The sequence below is a fragment of the Oryx dammah genome, unplaced genomic scaffold, assembly GCF_014754425.2.
Source record: "Oryx dammah isolate SB20612 unplaced genomic scaffold, SCBI_Odam_1.1 HiC_scaffold_3, whole genome shotgun sequence".
Classification (NCBI taxonomy): domain Eukaryota; kingdom Metazoa; phylum Chordata; class Mammalia; order Artiodactyla; family Bovidae; genus Oryx; species Oryx dammah.
Genome location: NW_024070187.1, coordinates 62599784 through 62622123, shown reverse-complemented (window position 1 = coordinate 62622123; position 22340 = coordinate 62599784). Strand labels below are relative to the sequence as shown.

The 22340-nt window shown below is 39.3% G+C and overlaps 1 protein-coding gene across 1 annotated transcript in view; it reads left to right on the top strand.

Annotated features, from left to right (window-relative positions):
• Positions 1 to 11989: 11989 nt before the first annotated feature.
• The window catches only part of KCTD8 (potassium channel tetramerization domain containing 8), a 268928-nt gene continuing 258577 nt past the window's right edge, over positions 11990 to 22340 (top strand). The window contains exon 1 of the mRNA XM_040238121.1: positions 11990 to 12983. Within this exon, the coding sequence (XP_040094055.1) occupies positions 12032 to 12983 (952 nt within the window). The 5' untranslated portion in view covers positions 11990 to 12031. The remainder of the gene's footprint in view (positions 12984 to 22340) is intronic.

Genomic DNA, 22340 nt, shown 5'->3' with positions numbered 1-22340 from the left:
ATAAATATTTATTGAAAGAATTGAAAATAAAATAATGAAGGAATACCAGAAAAGGAAGCATTTACTGCTCTTCTATTCAGAATCTTTATCCAGCTGTCAGATTTTAATATGTGCCATTTAAGGTACAGGAAGGGACAAACCCACATTTATTGATTGTTTAGTGTATCCTAGGCACATTTAAGTCTTAATAAAATTCAAAAAGCAAATATTAAAGTTTCTGTTTTTATATGGTGATATTGAGGCTCCAAAAGAAGAAGTAGTCCAAAGTGAATAATTTGGAAGCTAAACTGATTTTCCCAAATGCCATGCAAATCTTAGGTTGGTGACAAGTCCATGACTAATAAAGAAATCTTTTTATTCTTATCCTCAGGTTAGTATACATTTCCAGACATGATTGATTTCATAACGGTTGGAAATGGAGTGAAATAAGAGAAATGGCTACATGATATCTTATTATTTTCCTCTTGAATGCTGGCTCTTTTATGGGCCAAAGGGCAACATAAGACATTTCACTTGAAATTTAATCTAGAAATCTCAACAATCTCTAGTTTATTTGATTCTAAACCTGTGGGAGGGCTTCCCAGGTGGTGCTAGTGGTAAGAACCTGCCTGCCAGTGCAAGAGACATAAGAGATGCAGGTTCGATCCCTGGGTTGGAAGATACCCTGGAGGAGGACATGGGAATCCACTCCAATATTCTTGCCTCGAGAATCCCCATGGACAGAGGAGCCTGGTGGGCAGTCCACAGGGCTGCAAAGAGTTGGCCATGACTGAAGCGACTTAGTGGTATAGTACAGTCAACCTGCTGGGAGACTGGTTGTACTATTTCTTGGATTCTTTGGGTGCTATCATTCCTTTTCTTGACAATCTGTTCAAGGAAGACAAGTTCTGCCTCTTTGCCTAGGCTAAACCCTTCATCAATTCTGTTCTCATCTTTGTTTAGGTTCTATTCCAGTTCTATTTTCCCCACAAGCTGCTTCTTCCAGCCAAGAACTATCCTTCTTTCCCTTGTCTTGAAAGGGCTTCATTTTAATCCTAATAATATAATCTCAATCATTCTCATCATAATCAACCTTTGTGGATGATTTCTGCCTGTAGTCTTTTTCTGGACCTATTTTCTATCCTTTACTAACCAGTTTTACTCTCACATTAAAGTAACACAAATCTGGATTCACATCTAAATCCAAACTCTAATAATTAGTTATTAGCTGTGTGCCCTTTGGTGACCAATTTACTGTGCATGAATCTCTATTTCCTATTTTGAAAAACAGAAATAATATTGCCAACATCCCATATAGACTGTCTTTACTAAGTTATACATTAATGTTTGATCTTTAGCTTTTAGTGAATACAAGTAAATTTGCTACTAACCTTAATCTGCTATTACACTTGTTATCAGGTGTGTCATTTGTGATATTGACCATCATATACTCAAGCTGCCTAATAAATAGAACTGTTTAACAAATCAATATGCTTTCTCAAAGTTTTTTTTTTTTTCTTGTTGATAAATTCAGTCACAAAACTGATTACTTTTGCTTCCTCTAGTTTGTGTCAACTTTACTAACCCAGGGCTCTATGAAATATGTAATTAATTCCTGATTTTCTTATTTATGTCAATACTGTATGCCATATTTTCTCTACCTTGACTTTTTCCATTTACATTTTTATACAAGTCACCTTTTGGAATAAGACAGGATGAGGACTTATAGATGAAAAATTAAATAGGTAGATGAGTAGACAGGTAGATCAGTGAGACAAGTATTGTTACTAACTAGTCTGGTTTTGTTCATACTATTGTTTAGGTTTGAAATACTATTCTCTGTCATCCAAGCCTATGAACATTATGTCTATCTTTTAGAATCTCTCTAGTCTACCCTCTACCTATTCCTTTTAAACTTTTCTAACCTGTGCACCAGAAGTGTTCTTTCCTCTGACCCGCATATCACTTTGTGTGTTATGTTGTAACATTTACCTTAGTCCTCCCTGTGATTCAATCTCTGGTTACTCTGAGGTTTTCTAATTCTCCTGTCCCTGTTATAAGATTTTAGTGACAGGGTAGATGTTTTTTATCATTTCTATAACCCACAGTGCACTTAGCAGAGCATGGAATTGATATGCAACAAACATTCATTAAATTTTATTAAATTTAATTTGACGGGAACTTAGTTTTTAAAGCTACCTCAAAATTTATTCAAATTATGTGTATAACCTAAACATAAATACCATTTTGGAGGATACTTATACCAAAAAATAATGGTTTCCTTTTATTCATTAATTTTCCCAAGATTGGGCAGAAAAATTTAAAGTTCTAGTTCATAGATGGACATTTAAGAAGTTATATTATACTTACCATCTTCCTAATCTTTGAATAAATAACATGATTTATACAGAGTAAAATGAGAGTAACATGGGTTACAGTGAGAAAAAATGAGCATAGTGAGTATCTCTAGACAAAGAGCCAGTACTTTTGTAGGAAGAAGAGTAAACTTTGGAACACAGAGATTGAAATTTATACAGTAGAGCTGAATCCATAATATAATGATCAGAATAGAGAAAACTGTTGAAAAACTGGGTAACAAGTACAGTTTTTAAATATTCACAGAAGTATTTGTGTTTACTAGGTCAGCATCTAAAAGATGAAGAGACAATTCACTGAGGGAGAATGAAGACTCGCAGATGTTGTAAAGGATGTTAAAGAAAGGAGAGGGGGTTTTGGATTAACTATAGCAAAGGTAAATTGGCTGAAGCAATTTATTAGAGCAGAATAAATGATCAAAATGAAAAAAAATGGAGATTCTTATTAAAGGTGAAGGAAACACCTTGCTGTCCTTTCATGTTTCTAAATATTGGCTTCAGATTTCAGACAACCACACTATTGAGTTGGCTGCTTGGGCATGTGTATGCCTCTTTGTGCTTGGGGGTCCTCATATATCACAACTAGGCATGCAAAGTCTGCAAAATGCGTCCTACAGTGGAACGCTAGGTCTCCATTTATGGAGCTCTCAGAGGAGCCTGGTGGGCTATAGTCCAAAGGGTCGCAAAGAGTTGGACACACTGAAGCCACTTAGCACACATGCACTCTATATAAATATCATAAAGGGTAGAATGATACTTGGTTTTTAGAGCTTTGTGGTAGATTTTAGAGAAATGGCCATGCTATGTTTGGTCCCACGTGCTCTTCCAGAATGTTTCCATGCTCTTTCAAGCAACAGAGTCCATATTTTCTGCCATTAAAATTGGGAGGGCTTTTGTTATTGCCTTGTTTAATCAACTATGATAGTAGTGATACTTTATGATTCCTTAGGTTACAAAACACAATACAGCTTCTACTTGGTGCCCTCTTCTTGGGTTGTGCAACTTTGGAGCCCTGTGCCACCATGATGGAAAGACTACTTGCACCGACTACATAGAAAGAAAGAGAAAGAGAGAGAGAAAGACAGAGAGAGACAGAGAGAAAGCAGAAAACCCCAACTATCCAGCCCTCAGAAGGCTGAGCCTTCAGAGCTCATGGTGATTCTAGTTCCAGTCTGACTACAACCTGTAGAATGAGCAAGAATCACCTAGCTGAGCCTAGAATATCAAGTGATTATTGTTTATGCTACTAAGTTTTGGGGTGGTTTGTTGTGCAACAGTAGATACTTAGAATTTTCCCAAATATATCAGGATGTGTATGTCTAACCAACTAGAAAAGTGAACAGGAAAGCTACTTGTGCTGGGTCACTTTGTAAATCTGTGTCATTGGTAGGACTGGGATTCAAATTTAGTTTCCAGCTTTGTTCAAACCTTTGGTCACTTCAGTTATGAAAGATGGGAAATGCAATACATCCTAACATTCACTGGCAAGAAAAGTTATAAAGCTATATTTTAAAGAAGCTGTCTACTGAGTAACATAGTGTATTATAATGGGTGTTCATTAGCTCAATTTACACCTTGTATCAGAATGCTCTCCCAGATTGAAGCATTGTGCTTTAAATGTGTTTTTGAAGTCTGATTTGACTGATGTTCTTTTTAAAGTGATGTCTGGAGGTGTACAAATATCAATATTTTCCTGTTTAATAGTACAGAGAAAAATTAAACAGTACCACAAATGCTTGTAAGTAGTCTCACTGCTAATTAGTCATGCTGAAGATAAACAACCCACCCATCATCATTGCAGCTTCTTTTAAGTGTATGCAGAACACTGAATTGGAAATAAAACAACTGGAGAATAGTCCATTTGCAAATAATCTGTTATCTAGGTAGATGTACTAAATAGATACATATGAAGGATAATTCAGAACACATTCAAGCCAAATATAAACAAACTGTCTTTCAGGCAAGCTACACTTAAGTGCTGAGGGAACCAAAAGTAAAGTGGTAGACAGAACTTTTTCCTGAAAAATTATAAAGATTTAACATATTATGCATAAATATACATATTTAAAATTCAAGTTACAAATTAAGTATTTCTAAACATTTAAGCATTTAGTGACATGGTGCTAGATTCGTTTTCCTTACTCCTGAAAACTATTAAGTTCGACCATACTAAACTGCCAATTTTTGACAGTTTTTACAAAATTGGCTACTTCATGTGGTTCAGCCTTATCTATCAATTTGGTGAAGAGTCTGTACCAGACTTAGACACTTAACCTCTACCAAGGACTTTAGTCATTTGACGTATCTTCAGTCATCCTTTTAAAAGATCCCAATGAGAAGGGAAACAATTTTCTAGAAAATATATACTATATTGTTTTATATCAAATTATTAGCATTCCCATCCACACTACATTTACAGTTTTTAATAGTAGATTACCTGAGGGCATTATTTTAAAATTTTAATTGCTTCTTTTTAGATTTAAGATAATTATCATGCATTTTTCTATCTGAGAACCTTAGATTGAAGGATTATGTTCACAAATCCAACTCAGGCTGTGTCCCCACTGGGGACCAGCATCATAGGAGATGTAAGGAACTGACAGTAAAACACTATTTTGGTTCCATAGTAACTTTCTTTGAGGAGCATCAAGTACTTTACAGTCAGTAGCTAAATAATCCTATAACAAACCTAGGAGGTAGGACAAAAACTTTAATAGTGAATTCAAATGATTGAATTCCTGCTATGATTAATTTTTTAATAATGGTGTCAAACTCATCAGTTAATAGCCAGTCATTGGTTAAAAAAATAATTTAAAGAAACTTTGTAATTTGGGGGCATTTCTAAAGGAAAATCTGACATTAGAAATTAATATTACTGTGTCATATGTTTTGGAATTTGCTTCTCATCAGTGAAACTTTTAAAATTTCAGCACAGAATTGATAAAATCTATATTGTGCATATAATATACACAGGCAAAACCATTTTTAGGCTCCTGGTTTATGTTATCTGAAGAGGCGTAGATTCCATTCTGGATCAGAATATTATCCCCAATGCCCAGCTGAAAATTTTTATCCAGAATGTCTTAACGCTTTCCTCCCCAAGCTTTGAGAGGTTAAGCAGTGTTTCAAGGAGGCAGCCAGTTGTGCAAGATGAAATACAAGTATATCTATTGCTAAATTACCTCCAACACATACATTCCCACACACATACCATATATTAAATTACATGTGTGCATATATGCTCAATTGCTTCAGTTGTGTCTGATTCTTTATGACTCCATGAACTGCAGCCTGCCAGGCTCTGGGGTCCATGTGATTCTCCAGGTAAGAATACTGTAATGGGTTGCCATGCCCTCCCCCAAGGGATCTTCCTGACCAGGGACTGAACCCGCATCTCCTGTGTCTCCTGCACTGCAGGCAGATTCTTTACCACTAAGCCACTGGTGAAGCCCATAAAATTTCATAGCTATATCCAAAAACAGGACCTTTACGTGATCCAAGGTAATATGAAAATGGCTTATACAAAATTTTATTCATAAATAGAGTACTTTCTTTTTTCCAGGCATTAAGTGCTTAGATATATTGAATCATAATCTATACAATTCATTACTTTGAGTATTAATAGAGTTTTATCAACTCTAGCCTTGAATAATGCTTCTATAATTTATAATACAGACTAAGAATTCATATGACATTATAGTAAGATATCTAAATTGCTAGAATACGCTATATAACAAGTGCATCAAACACTGATACTGTAAGTTTCCTAAATACTTCATGTGCAACGTTTTTCATTCACAGCATTATTGAATTCTTAAAACCGATAGGTGAGATTTGCAGGTTACCTAGTTTTTATACTCTGCTTTCCAACTTTCTCCAGATTTTATAGCAATTGTTGAATCTGTAAATAGTCCTTCCCATCTTGTACTGTCTGTTCTTTGACCCTGTTATGGCAGCAAACCTTTTACTTCTTATCTTGCAGGAGGCCATATGGTTTTGGGTTGGTCTGCTTTTCACAAGAACAACGTGTACCGCAAAACTTGCCCATGATGGCTGTGAAAGGGAAACAAACATTCTTCCACTGATACAGTCTACATTATTTTCTTTCTTCTTTTTAGAGCTTTTCCTCCTTTTTGGCTAGAGAGATGCTTCATGGCTGTAAGTGTGAAACATATGCCATATTTTGAAGACCTAGGATGGAAAAATATAAATTATGTCATTAGTAAACGTGTATACTGACTACATATGTAAATGATAATATTTCAGATACACTGAACTATATAAATGATATTATTAAAAGAATTTCACCTATTTCACTTTTTACTTTTTTAAAGTGGTTACTAGAACACTTTAAGGTATTTTTAAAGGACACCACTGCTCAAAAAACTGCAAAGCTCTTGGTACAGGAAAGAATCTCAGGCTTTTTGCTTAGAATTGTAAATACTGGGGATATTTACTACAGAGGGGCTGCATGTTACCCTAGGGGTGAGAAAAATGGAAGAAAGGTAGATGGAGCCACTATAATCAATTATCTACATTGGAATTTCAGATTTTTCTAGTTAGGGTGTGGCTCTGCTTTCAGCCTTCAGAACAACAATGTGAAACAGACCAGGTAAATACAGTGAACTCCTTCAAACTTGAGGGCCATGTTATGGGACGCATGATCTCAGTGAAAAGTCTCTGGTCTTTATTATTTCCACTATATCCATGAAGAAACTAAGGTTTATAGTAGTTAAGTCACTTGCTCAAATCACAAAGCCAGAAAGAGACAAAGGTAGATTTTTAAGCCAGTCCTGACTGACTTTAAATCTCACCGTTATCTTGTGTCTTCTTCCTCCCCTACCTAAGAGGATACAGTTCCTGCCTTTAAGTAACTCTCACCCTGGTGAAGAAATATTTGTTATTTTTAAATTTAAAATTATTTATTACAACCTGGTCTCCAATTTTCTTTCTAGTTAGTCTGCTGTACTTTTAGAGACAGAGTTTTGACTGTATTGCTTAAAACTTTCTGCAAAGTGAAGGGATATAGGGTAATCTGTAGACTGAGAACTTTGATGTCTCATCTGCACAATAGAAGATTTTAAGGACCCATCCTTGTGAGACATCCTTAATGTGAAGTCAAATGGGCCTTAGGAAGTATCACTATATCACTACGAACAAAGCTACTGGAGGTGATGGAATTCCATTTGAGCTATTTCAAATCCTGAAAGATGATGCTGTGAAAGTGCTGCACTCAATATGCCAGCAAATTTGGAAAACTCAGTAGTGGCCACAGGACTGGAAAAGGTCAGTTTTCATTCCAATCCCTAAGAAAGCCAGTGCCATAGAATGTTCAAACTATTGCACAATTCCACTTATTTCACAGGCTAGTAAATTAATGCTCAAAATTCTCCAAGTCAGGCTTCAGCAATACATGAACTGTGAACTTCCAGATGTTCAAGCTGGTTTTTGAAAAGGCAGAGGAACCAGAGATCAAATTGCCAGTATCCGCTGGGTCATGGAAAAAGCAAGAGAGTTCCAGAAAAACATCTATTTCTGCATTATTGACTATGCCAAAGCCTTTGACTATGTGGATCACAATAAACTGTGGAAAATTCTTCACGAGTGGGAATACCAGACCACCTGACCTGCCTCTTGAGAAACCTGTATGCAGGTCAGGAAGCAACAGTTAGAGCTGGACATGGAACAACAGACTGGTTCCAAATAGGAAAAGGAGTACGTCAAGGCTGTATATTGTCACCCTGCTTATTTAAACTTCTATGCAGAGTACATCATGAGAAACGCTGGGCTGGAAGAAGCACAAGCTGGAATCAAAATTGCTTGGAGAAATATCAATAACCTCAGATATGCAGATGACAGCACCCTTAAGGCAGAAAGTGAAGAAGAACTAAAGAGCCTCTTGATGAAAGTAAAAGAGGAGAGTGAAAAAGTTGGCTTAAAACTCAACATTCAGAAAAAGAAGATCATGGCATTTAGTCCCATCACTGCATGGCAAACAGATGGGGAAACAGTGGAAACTGTGGCTGATTTTATTTTTCTAGGCTCCAAAATCACTGCAGATGGTGACTGCAGCCATGAAATTAAAAGACGTTTACTCCTTGGAAGGAAAGTTATGACCAACCCAGACAGCATATTCAAAAGCAGAGACATTACTTTGTCAACAAAGGTCCATCTAGTTAAGGCTATGGTTTTACCAGTAGTCATGTATGGATGTGAGAGTCGGACAATAAAGAAATTTGAGCATCGAAGAATTGATGTTTTTGAACTGCAATGTTGGAAAAGACTCTTGAGAGTCCCTTGGACTGCAAGGAGATCCAACCAGTCCATCCTAAAGGAAATCAGTCCTGACTATTCACTGGAAAGACTGATGTTGAAGCTGAAACTCCAATCCTTTGGCTTCCTTATGTGAAGAGATGACTCATTTGAAAAGACCCTGATGTTGGGAAAGACTGAAGGCAGGAGGAGAGGGGGACAACAGAGGATGAGATTGTTGGATGGCATCACTGACTCAATGGACATGAGTTTGGGTGGACTCCGGGAGTTGGTGATGGACTGGAAGGCTTGGTGTGCTGCGGTTCATGGGGTCGCAAAGAGTTGGACACGACTGAGCGACTGAACTGAACTGAACTGAATCCTTGTGATTAAGTTGATCCAGGGAACATTAATGGTGTCTGTGGCTTAGAACAAGACAGTTCTAATTATAGTATTTGATGTTTTCTCAGTTCACCAAAACAACTGCTCCAACAGTGCTTGTCTCTTTCTTGCTTTCTCTTCTCCTTTAGATCTGATTTTATTTCAATCAGATTCTGTTCTCACTTTTCCTGATTTTAATTGTGAAGGAATTAGTCTTGTTTGTCTCTGCACTCTCATTGCTTAGCCCAGTGTCTAGCACTCAGTTGATGCTTTGTCATCCATTTGTGATATGAACACATTTCTATGCAGTTTGCATTCAACAGAGATTGACTGTCTTCTAAGGGCTAGGCATGATGCTGGGGATAGGTAGTACATACGGTTGTATGTCATACTTTTGATCTGATGGGAAACAAGGACATATCAGTGTGATTAAAAAAAAACAAACACAAAACCTGTCCTTGTGTAAGCACAGGAACACCTGTGTGGGAACACCTGGTTTGTTATTAAGTTTGAAAGACTTCCAGAGGAAGCACTTTTTAAGATGGAACCTCAGGGAAGCAATAAACAGGGAGAAAAGATTAGGGAACTCATGGAAAAGGAAAGGCATTTGTAGTCAAAAGAACCACCGGTAAAAACATTCTGGACCTGAGATTTGCACAATTTGGAGTTTGGGGGAGGGGTGAGATTAAGACGAGTGTGGGGATGGAAGGGGTTAAGGAAAAATGGTCACTCATGGTTGAAAGATTTCAAAAAAGTAATACATCATATGATGCAATTCACTAAGAATTTCTAAGAAATATTCATTTAGAGTACACATTTTAGGCTATTTCATCTTATAAACACACTTTATGCAATTAAAAAGATTAAAATGGATTACAACCTGATAATACTGGAGACCTCATATACACATATGCATATGTATTATACATCCACTTCATTACATTTCTATGGTCTATAACATACTTATCATTAGGGACACTTACCCCATGATAAATGAGCTTCATTAGTAGTGGTTTGAGACTTTATTATTCATTTATCTATAAAGATTATAAAGCTTCTATTATTTCCCAAGAACGATTATTTTAAATTTTCAGGTGTTTTTTGTTATTAGCTATTAAGTGAAGAAGGCCAAATCAATTATTCTTCTTAATTTGACTGGTTTATAAATTTAGGGTAGGCTTGGATAAGAGGATTGCATGAAGATGGACAATTTACACTCAGTTTTAAGTCTTAGATCTTCGGCAAATACACTGTCTTCTTTCATTGGTGCATTCTCAGCCTCAGGTAATCTAACTTCAAAACTGATATAACATTTTCTGGGGATGTGGCTTATAGGGATCAATGAATTAAATATAGTTTTTTACTTTAGATAATTTATTACTCCTTAAAAATTAAGAGTTTATTGTTTGTGTGTATGTTAAATTCAAAGAGAAGGAATCCTAAGTAGGCATATGGAATTTTTAAGACATGAAAATCTGTACATTATTTTGTTAACGGATAAAGTTCCTCTATAATACTATAATTTGTGACGCAATCTACTTGTGCCACAGTATACTTTTTCTCCTTTGAACTTTATATAAATTAATGATTCTTTATGTTTCTGAACACAAAAGGATGTCCCAGGAGGAATAGGCAGAAGTGAGGTTCATTTGCATCTCTATCCTCACACTTTATCACAAATAATGCTTATCTTAAAAGACTGTACCTGTGTTGTGTACAAATAGAAATTAAAGTGAGCTTAAATTCTTATAATTTTCATTTGTGACCTGACTCTTGGGGTTAGATAACTAATAAAATGTAAACCATTTCTCTTGCGCTCTGGAGTTGAAAGGGAAAAGGAGAGATTAATCAAAGGACAGATCAAGATCGGAAACTAGGAACAAACAGTTTCCTCCCTGGCTCTGTCCATTCCTTCATAAACACTTATTAAGAATTTACTATGAATCAAACACTGACGAAATGAAAGGAGAACCGTCGCGTTACCACAATCTGTGATTAGTTTTGTGAACTGAAATCAGATTTCAGTCTTAAAAATTCTTCAACTGCACATAGCGCGTGTAGTTAAATATGCAATCATGACATCGGAATGTAATAGAGGTTAGTGTATTTCGCCTTTCACTTCAAAAAACCATGCTAAAACCACTACAAGAGATTCAACCCCCGCCCCGGCTCCCAGTCTTTTGGCAATCAAAACCCTCCTGCCAACACGTCGTAATTTCAGATTAGGAGCCTAGATTTTTTTTTTTTTAAAATAATCCAAACCCCTACCCCACTTCCCACCTTAATGCCAGCATAAAAAAAAACAAGTTTTACTGGGCGAACAAAGGCAAGGGAGGAAGAGAAGGACGGACGACGGAAAAAGGGAATGAAGTGAATGAAGGAGAGAATGATGGAGAGAAAGCTGGCCTTTCCCCGTTCGTTGTCGGTTCCCTGCCCGCTTCTCCCCGTCTCCCCACTCGCTGCCAAGTAGCATCACCTCCAGGCTCTGCCCTCGGCTCCGCCCCCTAGCGTCGGAGCCCTGCAGCCAGAGGCTGGCACCTATCTCTTTAAATGACAGCTGTGGCTCGGGTCCCAGTCCTGGGCTTGACGTCAGTTTCGCCTCCCGGGCTGTGAGGGGTAGTTGGCGCCACCGTCCGCGCTCCGGGCTCGCGGCGCGCTCGCAAGCTGCTAGGGCGGCGAGTTTTCTTCGCTCCGGCCCCTCCTCTCGCCCTCCCCGCGGAGAGCCGAGCGGCAGCCGAAGAGAGCCTCTCGCAAGTCTCTCTCGCACTTCCCCGCCTTCGCCCCAAAGGAGCAGCCGCTCCTCCTGGCGCCTCTGCCGCCGCCGCGGCGCCCGCAGAGCTCCTCTCCCGCGCACCGCTCCCCGATGGAGCCCGGGCGCCGCCGCCGCCGCCGCCCCGAGCCCTGAACCGGGCCGCCCCGGCCGGAGGAACGTGCCGCCCGGCCCGAGGGCGCATCAGGCGCACACCACCGGGGGCGCAGGGCACGGGGTTCGGGAAGGAGAAAGTGCTGCTCTCCAGGGTCACTTGGCCGGCGGCGGGGGGACCATGGCTTTGAAGGACACGGGCAGCGGCGGCGGCACCATCCTGCCCATTAGCGAGATGGTCTCCTCGTCCAGCTCCCCCGGCGCTTCGGCAGCCGCCGCCCCGGGGCCCTGCGTGCCCTCGCCCTTCCCCGAGGTGGTGGAGCTGAACGTAGGGGGCCAGGTCTATGTGACCAAGCACTCGACGCTGCTCAGCGTCCCGGATAGCACTCTGGCCAGTATGTTCTCGCCTTCCAGCCCCCGGGGCGGCGCCCGACGCCGGGGCGAGCTGCCCAGAGACAGCCGGGCGCGCTTCTTCATCGACCGGGACGGCTTCCTCTTCAGGTACGTGCTGGATTATCTGCGGGACAAACAGCTCGCGCTGCCGGAGCACTTCCCCGAGAAGGAGCGGCTCCTACGGGAGGCCGAGTACTTCCAGCTCACCGACCTGGTCAAGCTGCTGTCGCCCAAGGTCACCAAGCAGAACTCGCTCAACGACGAGGGTTGCCAGAGCGATCTGGAGGACAACGTCTCGCAGGGTAGTAGCGACGCGCTGCTGCTGCGCGGGGCGGCGGCCGCCGCACCCTCGGGCCCGGGAGCGCACAGCGGCGGCAGCGCGCAGGACAAGCGCTCGGGCTTCCTCACACTCGGCTACCGCGGATCCTACACCACGGTGCGAGACAACCAGGCGGACGCCAAGTTTCGGCGCGTGGCGCGCATCATGGTGTGCGGACGCATCGCGCTGGCCAAGGAAGTGTTCGGTGACACGCTCAACGAGAGCCGCGACCCTGACCGGCCGCCTGAGAAGTACACGTCCCGCTTCTACCTCAAGTTCACCTACTTGGAGCAGGCGTTCGATCGCCTATCCGAGGCCGGCTTCCACATGGTGGCGTGTAACTCCTCGGGCACCGCCGCCTTCGTCAACCAGTACCGCGACGACAAGATCTGGAGCAGCTATACCGAGTACATCTTCTTCCGTAAGTTCGCGGTCTCCGCGTTTCCCAGTTCTTCCGGCCCCCTGGCCGACCCCCGCGGCTTCCGGCGGCTCTGGTGTCCTTGCGCCACCCCAGCCCATCGTGGCCGACTTGACCTTTGGTTTCGCGCCTTTCTATCTCCCTTTCGGCTCCTCTTTTCAACAGCTTTGGAGCACGCAGTGCCCAAGCAGTCCTATTCCTTAACTTTATTGATCTTGCCCTCCTGCCCTGGCCAGCTCTTGGAGTCGCTGGGTGTCCTATTACCCAGGGCTGGGAAGAGACTGGAGCGCAAGGCTGAGCGCATAAGTACCTCTGTCTCTCTGCCACCGCTCCTGGGGGTCAACTTATGTGGGTCCCAGTGGTGTCCCTCCAGAGAGGGGGTTGGCATCAAGGCATCGCCGTGCCCCGATGGCCTCCTGGTGGTAAGGGTCCGCGCAGGAGCGTCCCATTATGGGTGATTTCTGTAGTGGGCAACAAGAAAAGTGGCTATTAAGTCTGCAAAGCGCCTCAAAAGTCCGGGGAAAAGAGGTTTCCATTGACCCATATAAACCTCAAATTTTCCCAGCGCCAGTAGTCTTCTGTAATTGTTATGTATTTTGGACGGAGTCGGGTGGAGGGAACGGACTTTGGTTGTCTGAGTGCTGCTGTCAGGATTGGAGATTAGGAAGGGACATGGTGTGTATGCGTGCACGTGTGTGTGTGCGTGCGGGCGCGCGTGTGGTTGTATTTCCTTTCCGGGCACCTGCAGTGCGAATAAGGGATTGAATTCACTTTCCTAGCGGCAATAAATGCAGTGATTTTTCTGAACTTAGTGAACAAGAGAGAAGATTTGGAAAGCGTCTGGCATGATGCTTTTTGTAGTGCACTTGGCGTGGCGAGGGCTATCTGTGGATCAAGTTCAAGAACTCCACCAAGTATCCCTGGGGCTTGGGGGATGGGGAGCCGGGCGGAGACAATTTTCAGTGACGTGTATAAGGTGAGGATGGCCACAACCCGAGAGCTGTTTGGACAAATGAAAAGCCACCTGCGATGGCAGAGGGGGCATCATTTGGCAAACTTTTTTTTTTTTTTCCTTTGTCAAAATACAAGAAGACTGAAAACTTTCCTGTAGTCTTAGGGAGAGTAGCACTGATAGCCAACCATGGAAATAAGCCCAGCGTTCATTGTATTTGAGTCACTCATTGTTTGGGACTCAGGCAATTTTTGCACTTTGTTTTGACTGGGAAAGTGGAAAGGACCTTTCCTTTCAAATCTATTGGAAGTTGCTCATTGTTTGCATATTCTAGTAACCTTGGAGTTAAGGGTGACAAAATCCCCACACTAATATTTTTTTAATAGTGTTGATTTTTCTAAGAAAATCATCTCACAGAAAAGCAAAGAAAGTGTCCATTGAAGTGCTAGATAAAAAGCTAATTGTCTTAGAGAAAGATAAATATATAACTTATGTGTGGAATTTTAATACAAATAAGTCTGTATACAAAACAGAAACAGACTGTCAGATGTATAAAAAATAATTACAGTTACCAAAGGGGGGAGGGGAGGAGGCATAAAATTGGAGTCGTGGGATTAACAAACTATACATTCAATAGATAAGCAACTAGGATTTACTCTATAGCACAGGCAACTGTATTCCATATCTCATAATAACCAAAATGGTAAATAATTTGAAAAAAATTATACATATAAATGAATCACTTTGCTCTACACCTGAAATTAACACAATATTGTAAATCAATTACATTTCAATAAAAATCTAATTGTCTTAATTATATGAAAGTATTCTCTGTCACACAATAAAAGGATCAGTAGTCAGAAAAGCCACTCAAAGGAAGGGACCTTTATTGCCACTTAACATCTAAGCATTTATGGCATTTCAATAAGGGTTTATTTCCAGGCACTTCAGAAGGTGAGAGGAGATAACTTCTGACTTTTTTTAGTGACTTTTAGTTAGAGAAGATATAAGCATAAGTGCTCTGAAGTTAAGGGTCTTGCATTTCAGAATCTTTCATAGTTTTGGTCTTTTTCCCCTAGAAACTTGGGGACTTGAAAAATGTCTGTTACTTTGATTATGAAGAAGTAATACAGGTTCTCTTTAAATTATGAAAAAATGCTCATGAGATAGAATATTGAAATTGGAAACTCAGCCAATTTAATTCAAAAGATGATTTGAGAGATTGTTTGGAATTTAGGATATTTCAGTTCTGGAGCTAGAAGTGAAACAAAATAAAATATTTATATTATGAATAACTACTTGCAGAGTAATCACGTAACAAATGAGTTCTGAGATTCATTCATAAAAGTCTCAGAAGTCTAAGGAAGCAACTTACAGCATTTTCCATTGATTATCCTGTTGGGGAAAATGCATAATTCCAGATTAAATATGCCTCTTTTGAAGCAGTATTCCTGTAGACCAACCGAATATAGTAGCCATTTTTTAATTTGTGATATAAAGTTTATCTCAAACCCTGTTATACATACATTTATTTTATGCTTTGTATCATTTGAAGCGCATTTCACAAATTATATTGGAAGGGATTCCATTTAATATTGGTTAATGAAAATGCACTGTATTTCCATCATATTTAGTGTAAGTAATATTATTACGTATACCCTGGTGGCTCAGCTGGTAAAGAATCCTCCTGCAATAAAGGAGACCTGGGTTGATCCCTGGGTTGGGAAGATTCCCTGGAGAAGGGCATGGCAACCCACTCCAGTATTCTTGCCTGGAGAATCACCATATATAGAGGAGCCTGGCGGGCTATAGTCCATGGGGTTGCAAAGAGTTGGATATGACTAGGTGACTAAGCACACACATATACAGAGTGTAGTTGTCTTGTTTAGTAGCCTCTATTTTTAAAAGTCGATGTTATTCATAAAAACAACAACATTGGATGAACTTCTTTGACCACTGTTTTAGAGGCAGACAGGGTCTTATTATCTTTTATTTCCCCTTTGATATAATTCTTTCAAAAATAGTTATTTAATGTATAACACATATAAATCAAATTAACAGTTTTAAAAATTCAAGCCACATGTGAATTTAGAAGTTTGAAACTACTCTGAAAATTATAGAATTGCAGTTTATACACTTGAATATCGTTTTCAAGTCTTCACTGCCTTTTCCCACCCCACTTTCCCCCCGAGTTTCTATAGAGATGGAAGGAGAGTGGCAAATGTTTCAGTAATCCCAGACACTGCTATTTGCCAAATGTGTAATCTTGACTAAATTATTTCACTTTTCTCACCTATTTAAATGAGGTTATTATAGTATGAATTTTATAGAATTTGAGAATTAATGTGAATGCTTAGTCTAGTGCTTGACCTATGCTAAGAGCTTTAAAAACGTTAGGTGTTACAATTATAGTAAAGACTTTTTCTTGTCAGTATTAAATTTAAAATTTGTTTTTTGGTAAATATGCTGTGCTGTGCTGTGCTATGCTAAATTGCTTCAGTTGTCTCCAACTCTGTGCAACTCTGTGGACAGCTTCCTCTGTCCCTGGGATTCTCCAGGCAGGAATACTGGAGTGGATTGCCATGTCCTCCTTCAGGGGATCTTCCTGACCCAGGGACTGAACTAGGGTCTCCTGCACTGCAGGCAGATTCTTTACCCTCTGAGCCAACAGAAGTATAGCTGATTTAATTTTAATTACAAAATTGCTTTACAATTAAGTGATAGCATAATACACATTTCAGAAGTTTGAAACTACTAATTGAATAACCAGATTCTTTCCTGGAACTTGGATTTTTCGGGCCAAGTTCAAATCACCCAGGTTTGCCAATCATACTCCAGTTAGTTCTTTTGGATCAACTCCAACAGAACTCTTTTCTGATTCAGGGCCAAGAAGTGTTTTAATACTCTCCATTAGGAGTTGAAAGTTTGGCAATATTTTCTGACAGAAACTGAGCTAGATTCATATCTCTTTAAGTGCTTGTATCCAAGTCATTAGTTTCTAATGCTCAAGGTTATATACAGGTTATTAAAGATTTAATACCAGCTTCATTTGGCTACATGGACACTTTTATCTATTATCAGTCATAACTCATTATCAGGACTTTTAGACTCTGCAACATATACAGTACTATGAAATGTTGTGTTTTTCTAATACTGAAGATAGATTGTCTTTTCTTAAAGGAAAACAGTGATTTATTGTAATTTCTTTTTTTTTTTTTTTCTGTTGTTTGGAGGGGATGTCTGTTAAGTGTAATTAGGGCTGGTTTTAGCAATATTTGGAATAGAAAAAAGATATTTCATGTTAGCATTGTATTCATGCCTGTGTGCTAAGTCACCTCAGTTGTGTCCAACTCTTTGTGACCCTATGGACCATAACCTACCAGGCTCCTCTGCCGGTAGGATTCTCCAGGCAAGAATACTGGAGTGAGTAGACATAAAATTCCTAAAACAATGACTGAATGACTTTCGAGTCAATGGGGAACAGATAACTTTGTAAAATACCAAGATTCTTATTTCATGAAGATAATTGGAATACGGAGACTAAAAATGATAGAAAACCTTGGGTGTAAAATGTTTGGAGATCATGTCATGGCATCGGCTACTGTTTCAGAAAATTAAACTTTTATATTTGGCATAGTACTATCTTGTAAACTTGATCTCTTGAAATAGTGTTATGGTTTAGCTTAATACTAGTAGTGTTTGGCTTTAATGTGTGGGTCAATCTTTAAGCACATAATGAAGCAAAAAGAATGGTACTATAAGCCTTATTTGGCAGTTCTTTCTCTTTTGTAACTTAGAGCACTGGAACTCAAGATGTGTATATATGTGTGTGTGAGAGAGTAGACCTACGCCTTATTTAAAAAAGAAAAAATATCTTTGGAAAAAAGAAATAATATGTATGAAGTTAGCACCAATTATTACTTATTCTTACTATAAGTTATTGGGTCAATTAGTCTAAAATATAAAAGTGATTGTCAATTTGTTGTTCAAAGGAAACTCTTTTCGGTAATGAAAGAAATACATGAAGTTTTAAGAATTTTATAAAAGAAAAGTAAAATAAAAGTATCACCAGTAATTTCTAATACAATGACTTCTTTCCTTCTGACCTCTGTTCTAAATTATGAAGATGACAAACATACTTTTTGAAAGTTATGATGATACTGTGTAGATGGTTTATATGCCATCTTTGCTTTGTTCTGTTTTATACATTTAATGTAGTTATACATTTAGGGCCATTTCCTATAAGACATTGAATTTTTTAGAGTTGGACGCAGCTGAAGTGACTGAGCACAGCACAGCTAGATACAAGTATAATACATGTCCTTTGCCACAGATAATATTATAAATAAATATTGATGTTGAACATTTTCCCTGTAAGCTTAAAAAAGAGTTTATTTTTTTTGAAAGTATAGTATGTGTAATAAAAGAACATTTACTGTGTACCTAGTTTTATGATAAATGTTTGTAGACATTACTTTGTTTACTTTTTTTTTTTTTTTAATATTCCTTTAGCTTGGCATTAGTTTCCTAATACTTCAGTTAGGAAACCATATTTAGAGAGGTTAAATAAAATCTTTAGGTCATGAACTGGTATGAGACTGAGCTGGAATTTGAATAGTTATATCTTTTTGCAAAGCCCTTTCTCTTAAGTATTTAAAAGTAATATCTGTTTTATGCAATCAATTTGGCAAATATATTTCAATGTCTAGTGAGTATTTAAAACATAGCTCTGTAAGCAAAAATGAGTAGTGTGAGCTGTATATGAATGAAGCTAATATTTCTTATATGTTAATTTTTTTTAAGAATGTGGAAAATTCAATTGACCCTTAAACAAACTGAGTTTGAACTGTGAGGGTCTATCTATAAGCAGATTTTTTTTTCAAATGATACATATTGCGATTGTTTGAATCCAAGGACGCAGAACCTCCAATTCAAGGACCAACTATAAAGCTGTAAGCAGATTTTCCACTGACCAGAACTTGGTAACCCCTATCTTTCATTGAAGAGCCAACTGTATATGTTTTATGTCTTTACCTGATGAAAAGGTTACCTTTTAGTGATTAAGGCTACCACATTCGTGGATAATTTTTAAATTAAATAAACCATATGACTCAATTTACCACTCAGTTTGCTAGACTGATAAACAGTGTTAAGGATCACAATAAACTGTGGAAAATTATGAAAGAGTTGGGAATACCAGACCACCTGACCTGCCTCTTGAGAAACCTATATGCAGGTCAGGAAGCAACAGTTAGAACTGGACATGCAACAACAGACTGTTTCCAAATAGGAAAAGGAGTATGTCAAGGCTGTATATTGTCACCCTGCTTATTTAACTTATATGCAGAGTACATCATGAGAAATGCTGGACTGAAAGAAGCACAAGCCGGAATCAAGATTGCTGGGAGAAATATCAATAACCTCAGATATGCAGATGACACCACCCTTACGGCAAAAAGTGAAGAGGAACTAAAAAGCCTCTTGATGAAAGTGAAAGAGGAGAGTGAAAAAGTTGGCTTAAAGCTCAACATTCAGAAAACGAAGATCATGGCATCTGGTCCCATCACTTCATGGCAAACAGATGGGGAAACAGTGGAAACTGTCAGACTTTGTTTTTTGGGCTCCAAAATCACTGCAGATGGTGACTGCAGCCATGAAATTAAAAGACGCTTACTCTTTGGAAGAAAAGTTATGACCAACCTAGATAGCATATTGAAAAGCAAAGACATTACTTTGCCAACAAAGGTCCGTCTAGTTAAGGCTATGGTTTTTCCTGTGGTCATGTATGGATGTGAGAGTTGAACTGTGAAGAAAGCTGAGCGCTGAAGAATTGATGCTTTTGAACTGTGGTGTTGGAGAAGGCTCTTGAGAGTCCCTTGGACTGCAAGGAGATCCAACTAGTCCATTCTGAAGTAGATCAGCCCTGGGATTTCTTTGGAAGGAATGATGCTAAAGCTGAAACTCCAGTACTTTGGCCACCTCATGCGAAGAGTTGACTCATTGGAAAAGACTCTGATGCTGGGAGGGATTGGGGGCAGGAGGAGAAGGGGACGACAGAGGATGAGATGGCTGGATGGCATCACCGACTCGATAGATGTGAGTTTGAGTGAACTCTGGGAGTTGGTGACGGGCAGGGAGGCCTGGCATGCTGCGATTCATGGGGTTGTAAAGAGTCAGACACGACCGAGTGACTGAACTGAACTGAACTGAACTGAAGGTAGTATTCTGCAGAAAATTTATTTTACCTTATAAAATAGAATATGTTTTATATGTTCTTAGAAAGTGACAAAGTGAAGAGGGCATTTTAGTTGAAATCACTTTTGTTAATTACTTGTAATTTATTGGTCCTAACTATTGATTATTGCCTTTGAATTCTATACTTGCTATAATCAAGTTCAAAAAGATATCAAATACCTGATGGGTATTGAGATTATTGGCTTCTGGTTTGAATCCTTAAAGTATTCTAGAACTATATCTATAAATTTGAAGTAATGGGAAAGTAATGTTTTAGGTAACCCTTCAACCTGTGTTTAATTATAGTTATCATTTTTAAAACTTCTTTTAAATTAACTTCAGAGTACTGTCAGCATTTAGCAGCTATAATCCTGCAGGAGAAGCTGATGGCCTCTCTAATGGAGATCATTCTTTTAGTAGTAGGAGACTATACCAATGGAGATTTTGCAAGGACTTACTTAAAGATGAGAATAACTTTATTCACAGGATTTCAAAATTTCTCCCATAGGTAAGTTAAATGATAGGTTCTGAGGGTAATGGTTAACCTCTAGCTGCTGACTTGAATCTAGGTGTTCTGTGCCTACTGTCTGTATACTTCTCATTCATTTCTGGTAGGGAGCATGTCATAAAACCTAATTATCCTGTGAGGTTAGTTGTATTTTGCACTTTCTTTTTTTTGTTAGATATTTTAAAATTTTATTTTTAATTGGAGGATAATTATTCTACAATATTGTGATGGTTTCTACCATCCTTCAACATGAATTAGCCATAGGTGTACATATATTTCTTCCTTCTTAAACCTCCCTCCCAGCTCCATCCCTATTCCACCCCTCTAGCTTGTCACAGAGCACCAGCTTTGGGTTGCCTGGGTCATACAGTAAATTCCCACTGGCTATCTACTTTACATATGGTAATATATATGCTACTCTCTCAGATCATCCCACTTTCAAAAGAAAAAGTATATGAAATATTTTATACTGGATTTATACTATTTAAAAATTTATTTTTAGCTCAAGAATTTTTTAGTGCACCCCTGATATTATGATCATGTCATACTGAGTGACCTCTTGCTATAGAATCCTCCTACATTTAGCCTACATGTCTGTTTCTTCCTAGTACACTCAGTGCATTCCCTATAACTTGTCATGGTCTGTCTTGTTTTTCTTTCTTATTATGTCCTAATTTTCCTAGCTTTGTTGAGATATAATTGACATATAACATTTTGTAAGTTAATGTGTTGATATACTTGTATATTGCAGTTTGATTACCACTGTAGTGTTAGCCTCAGATATGCAGATGACACTGCCCTTATGGCAGGAAGTGAAGAACTAAAGAGCCTCTTGATGAAAGTGAAAGAGGAGAGTGAAAAAGTTGGCTTAAAGCTCAACATTCAGAAAACTAAGATCAGAGCACCCAGTCCCATCACTTCATGGCAAATAGATGGGGAAACAGTGGAAACAGTGAGAGACTTTACTTTTTTGGGCTCCAAAATCACTGCAGATGGTGATTGCAGCCATGAAATTAAAAGATGCTTACTCCTTGAAGGAAAGTTATGATCAACCTAGACAGTATATTAAAAAGCAGGGGCATTACTTTGCCAACAAAGGTCCGTCTAGTTAAGGCTATGGTTTTTCCTGTGGTCATGTATGGTTGTGAGAGTTGGACTATAAAGAAAGCGGAGCACTGAAGAATTGATGCTTTTGAACTGTGGTGCTGGAGAAGACTCTTGAGAGTCCCTTGGACTGCGAGGAGATCCAGCCGGTCCATCCTAAAGGAGATCAGTCCTGGGTGTTCATTGGAAGGACTGATGTTGAAGCTGAAACTCCAATACTTTGGCCACCTGATGCGAAGAGCTGACTCATTGGAAAAGAACTTGATGCTGGGAAAGATTGAAGGCACAGGAGAAGGGGACAACAGAGGATGAGATGGTTGGATGGCATCACCAACACAATGGACATGAGTTTGGGTAATCTCCGGGAGCTGGTGATGGACAGGGAGGCCTGGCCTGCTGAGGTCTATGGGGTCGCAAAGAGTTGGACACGACTGAGTGACTGAACTGAACTGAACTGTAGTGTTAGCTAACACTTCCATGTCCTCACATAATGACTATTTCTTTTTTTGTGGCGAGAACATGTAAGATCTACTCTCTTAGCAACTTTTCAAGTGTATAGTAC